A 5,121-nucleotide genomic window follows, 5' to 3' on the forward strand; every position below is an offset into this window, starting at 1 on the left:
TTCAGAAGTATGATTTACAGTGAGTCATATTTTTGTATGTAATTTACTGTCATCGTCATCTACTTTTATGTTGTTTTCATCACAGAACAGATTCGCTACCTGTCCAGCCGCTGTGAGCCGCCCATGGGACCCACCATGGTACAACCTCCAGGGGGCAGTATGACACAACAGCAGTAGAATACCATAGAAGAAGAAGAAGAAGAAGAAGAAGAAGAAGAAGAAGAAGAAAAAAGGCGCATACGTCACACATGTATGAAAGGGGCGTTGAGTGTTAACTTGAAAACAGAAATGGCGGGGTCCATAAACTGCTGTTAGCAGTGTGACAGAACATGTAACGACGGCCAGCTGCATGGGATGTCCCAGGTTGGATAAGATATTTTATAAATGCCTAATAATGAAGCAAGTGTTTAATGCTAACTAGAGCTAGCCACATTGTTGTTGTTGTTGTTGCATCTCGTTATCACCGATATATTTGACCTGCTGTGCCATGTACACTGAATGAAACCTAACTTCACAACACGTTTCCACAGCCTTTAAGTGAGATTACTGTGCGAGTCTCCAAATAACACGAGAGGCCGTTAAAGAGACACCAAGTAATCGTCCGTCTTGTGACAGTTTTTAGCTCACCTGTTTGGTTGCAGGACATCCAGCTGAACCTCAGACAATGTCTGTCAACGGGAAAGTCATCCCTCACACCCCGCTGGCCGTTGACTTCTGGCATGTGCGGAAGTGTCCAGGCACACGGCTGTTTTTCCTGTCCCACATGCACAGCGACCACACGGTGGGTTTGACCTCCACCTGGAGCAACCGGCCCATCTACTGCTCCCCAACCACCGCCGCTCTGCTCAGACTCAAACTGCAGGTGAGGGAAACACGAACGTGTGTACTTTGACTCATTAAAATACCACCAATTTAAAATGTCAAGTTATTTCTGCAAGCTCATTAGAACAACTGGTCAGGCATCTGTGTCCTAGACAAAGGGGTGCTGACTTTGTAAATAAAAAATCACAATTTTTGCATCCATATTTGGTTTGAATTGTGCTCACACCTGTTTTGCAGTGCAAAAATATTAAGTTTATTTTTCTGTGACAACCCAGTCTCTTATGGCTCTACAAAGCCACTCTAATTCCTAAAAGGTCAGAGGGTTTAGTCAATATTCACTGAACTGTCCTTGGGCCCAATAATCATTTTCAGTACACAAAATGGATGGCAGTCCTCTTTCACTTTTTCAACATATATGTCCTGGTAAAATTATTCAAAGCCTTTGCTATGTGTTGCATATATTTCAGAAGCAAATAAGGATCGTAGGGTTGCCCTGGTTGAGAACAACAGTAGATATATTGCTGTATTGCGATTTCTTCTGCTGATCATTTCTCATTTTGATCAGGTGAAAGAACAGTGGATCCATCCGTTAGAGCTAGATGAGCCTTACCTGTTGCCACTGGATGACATCGGCAAGGAGAAGCTGACAGTCACACTGATAGACGCCAACCACTGTCCAGGGGCTGTCATGTTTCTCTTTGAAGGCTACTTTGGCTCTATCCTTTACACGGGTCAGTGTCTGAATGCATGGGCAACACATTTTATCTGATGCTTCTAGGATGTAGAACAAAAACTCTTTTTATGTCTCATTATTTTGCTTTTGCTTTCCAACATCATCATTTATATCATATAACTTAAAACAAGTGCAGGTTTTTATCAATTACAGAATCAAGTAACTGAAAGCATTGACAATTATTAATTTCAGGTGACTTCAGATATACTCCCTCCATGTTGCGTGAACCTTGCCTGAGGACAAACACCACTATAGATGTCCTGTACCTGGACAACACCAACTGTGACCCCAACCGCACCCTCCCCTCCAGACAGCGAGCCACTCAACAAATCAAAGAGATCATCCGTAGATACCCCAACCACAATGTTGTCATAGGTAATTTTATTTAGACCTTTCTAAACATCCTTTCTATACTTTCTCTTCATCTCAACAGGATAAACATATAAGTTCTCACCACTGTCAGAAATGATATACTTACAGCTCTCTTTATGTCAGCAAGTCTTTGGCTTTATTTAAATCATATTATTATTTTTTCTTTCACAGTGGCTAAGTGTGCTGTTTTTGACACATGTTTCTATTGTCACACCCCTTCACAAGTTTTAAAAAGTGATTCAATCAAGGTTTAATTCACGCTAATCTGAAAATGATCTTGGTTTGCCGGTTAGCAAAAAGCTGCACTGTCTTTTGTGACATCAGCTGAGACAGACCCTCATGCTCTCTTACGCTGCCTTGCAGGCCTCTACGCACTTGGAAAAGAATCTCTGCTGGTAGAGCTGGCGATAGAGTTTAAAACCTGGATTGAGGTGAGCTTTGAGAGGATGGAAACCCTCAAGGCACTGGAGCTGCCTGACGTCTTCACCACTGAGCCAGAAGCCGGTCGTATCCGAGCCGTGGGTCAGTCAGAGATTTGCTCTGCCTCTTTACACCAGTGGAACAAAAAACAACCCACTTTGGCCATCTTTCCCACCAGCAGGCCCCTGGTCTCTTTTCACCCCAACGTCCATGTCGTGCCGTACTCCGACCACTCCTCCTACCAAGAGCTGGAGGATTTTGTCTCTGCACTTAAACCTACCTCCCTTGTACCCATTGTAGGAAAACATGTACCTGGAAGTTTCTCTGCATTACTTCCCAGCAAAAAGCGCCACGAAATCCTGGTGCCTGAGTCAGTCCGACACTACATGTTGAGACAGCCCGAGAGCCAACACAGTTTACCCGTGTACACAAGCCTACGCCGCAGACGTCTCCAACCTCTTGCTCCCAAAGGGGTGGTATTTGAGTCTCCCATAAGAGAACAGAGGAAGTCATGCGAAGAAGCCTGGGAGGCAGAGGGTCTGGAGCAGGATGCTTCTGAGGAAGAGATGGACACAGAAATTAGTGAAAGGGACTCTGAATGCATTCTTGTCGACCTGAGCAAGGACCTCACTCCTAACAAGAACAGAAGAGGGACTGATGATATGTGGAGCCTCAATATCGTCCAAACAGTGTCTGAAGATTTGGTGATGGCTGAGTCGGTGCCTTTCAGTCAATTCAGCCAGAGCAACTTTGCTCCAATGGAGATCGTGACAAACACCAACGCTTCCTTGAAGTCTGTCAGGAAGACAAGAGGGCTTTTTGAAACCAGTGCCAAAATAATCAATGAGACAGATTCAAATGAAAATTACAGCAGCCAGCCTAACAGACATGGTAATGTTCATGACAACCACACATTGTCAGTGGGCAATAGTATGAGTCAGCACAGTGGACATGGAATTGATCAGGTCAGCGACATAATGTCAAATGACCAACTTAACAACATTGTGACAACATTGCAGAGAAGCCCCGGTAATGATTCCTGCTCTTCATTTAGCTCACAGACTGATCTGAAGCAGGAGTATATGGAGGAGCTTGAAAGCAGTATTTTAAAGGCTCTCTCCTTTTCAGAGGAGGACATGAAGGTGTGTGGCCTCTTGCAGCAGAGCTTTGTGAAGAAGTTTTCTCTCTGTCCTATCTATGATATGCGAGAAAATGACGTCTAAGACAAATAATGTGACCTGACATTCAAGTTTTGCCTCGCTTTAGAGACCTTTTTGTGTGTGCGTGTTTGTGTGTTTAAAGAAGAGCACTTTAAAGTCAAAATACAATTTTTCATTGGCAATTTCCTTATTTATATCATTTTGTATGTGTGGCCTGGAGTTTAGAAAAGCAGGCTTGTGATCAGAAGGTCAGGAGTTTGTGTTTGGAACCCGACCTGTGAAGTGACTTACCTTTGCCCCACCTTTTAATCATGGAATCCTTGGCCTCATGGACACGTATGCCAGGGCAGCTTTCTTTAGTTAAAAAATAAATAATAAAAACTAATTTATTTTGTTGTAATGGAAGAAAATAACCAGTTATTTTTTTTTACTGGTATACTTGGTTGGGGCTAATGCACAGCTTACAGTAGTCTGTAATGAATGTTTGGGAAGTCACATTACCACAAATATAGGCCAGTAAGCTAGTTACTTCTGTTTTTTCTGTTGTTTTTGCCTTTTTCTGTTTTTTTGCCTCGAGAAGCACCTGTTTTGAAACAGCGGTTGCTTTTCCATTCTTTATTTTGAGCAGTTGAAAATTATTCATATGTTAGATTTGCCTTTTTCACTTTCATTTGTATATTTCCACTGTGTTAGAGTATGGCCTTATTCCTCAGCTCAACTGTGAGATACTCAAAACTGGTGTCAGTCTCAAGGTATTAAAGGTAAATGGTGATTTTGGTATCGCCTGTATTTGTTTTGCATCGAGAGGAACTTTATAATGAAGAAAAAAAATTCTGTGATTATCTTTGTTTATAACTGTAAGCGGTTTGAGAAGATACTGTTCAAAATAAAGTGTTTCCTTAAATATCCTTAAGCAGCTGTGGCAGTGTTCTTTATTTGTTAGTCAACTGCTGCAGATAGATCAGTGTGAAAACATTTCTTAAGTTACTCGTCATATTGATTAACAATCCAAGTATATTGGTTAAGGGGCAAAAAACTCTTAAAAACATGTATGTGTATTGTAATGCATGATGGCTTCTGATTTAATTCTGTTAATGTGCGTTTCATAGTTGTTTTTGTTCCCCATGTCCACCTTTGCCAACCGCAAAAGTAGCTGCTATTAATCTTTTTACATGTTCTGATTAGACGTGACGCAAACCCGCTGTGTGCAGCTCGGCTGCCCTTTGTAAATTTACTATGAAAGTTTTAATCCCACATCTTACCTGTTGAACTACTGTACTTTATAACTCTTTCATACCTGTGAACATTGTTCAGCAACACTTTGCTTGTTTACTTTTGGATGTGTTTTATACAAATAACTAGACACAGCCACATATTACAATGTAACCTTTCTGTAAATGTATTATAAAATGAATAGGAGACCTATGCTTCATGTGATTAATTACTGCATATATATATAATGATTTCATATTTAAAAGTGTAGCAGCATTGTTTGTTTAAAAAAAAATCAACATGTTCCTCTTCAGAAAGATTAATGTCTTTCTTTTCAAGGAAAGGTAAAACTGTAATATTTATGTTCATTACTCCTTATGTGCGGATTGTTTCCCCAATAAA

At 41.1% G+C, this 5,121-nt stretch overlaps 1 protein-coding gene across 1 annotated transcript; it reads left to right on the plus strand.

Annotated features, from left to right (window-relative positions):
- The first annotated feature begins 240 nt into the window (after nt 1–240).
- On the plus strand, nt 241–5,121 carry dclre1b (DNA cross-link repair 1B). Its single transcript, XM_054609408.1, has 5 exons — nt 241–363; nt 642–862; nt 1,388–1,553; nt 1,748–1,930; nt 2,291–5,121. Exons 2-5 carry the CDS (start codon nt 665–667, stop codon nt 3,568–3,570), a joined length of 1,827 nt encoding a protein of 608 aa, XP_054465383.1. The 5' UTR covers nt 241–363; nt 642–664; the 3' UTR covers nt 3,571–5,121.

Source organism: Anoplopoma fimbria, chromosome 12, assembly GCF_027596085.1.
Source record: "Anoplopoma fimbria isolate UVic2021 breed Golden Eagle Sablefish chromosome 12, Afim_UVic_2022, whole genome shotgun sequence".
In the NCBI taxonomy this organism is placed as follows: Eukaryota; Metazoa; Chordata; class Actinopteri; order Perciformes; family Anoplopomatidae; genus Anoplopoma; species Anoplopoma fimbria.

What these genes read in the sequence shown, in the direction of transcription:
- dclre1b (XM_054609408.1), top strand. Translation starts at nt 665, where the DNA reads ATGTCTGTCAACGGGAAAGTCATCCCTCACACCCCGCTGGCCGTTGAC. An exon ending in TGGCTCTATCCTTTACACGG is followed by an intron (nt 1,554 to 1,747) that starts GTCAGTGTCTGA and finishes TATTAATTTCAG; the next exon opens with GTGACTTCAGATATACTCCC. An exon ending in CAACCACAATGTTGTCATAG is followed by an intron (nt 1,931 to 2,290) that starts GTAATTTTATTT and finishes GCTGCCTTGCAG; the next exon opens with GCCTCTACGCACTTGGAAAA.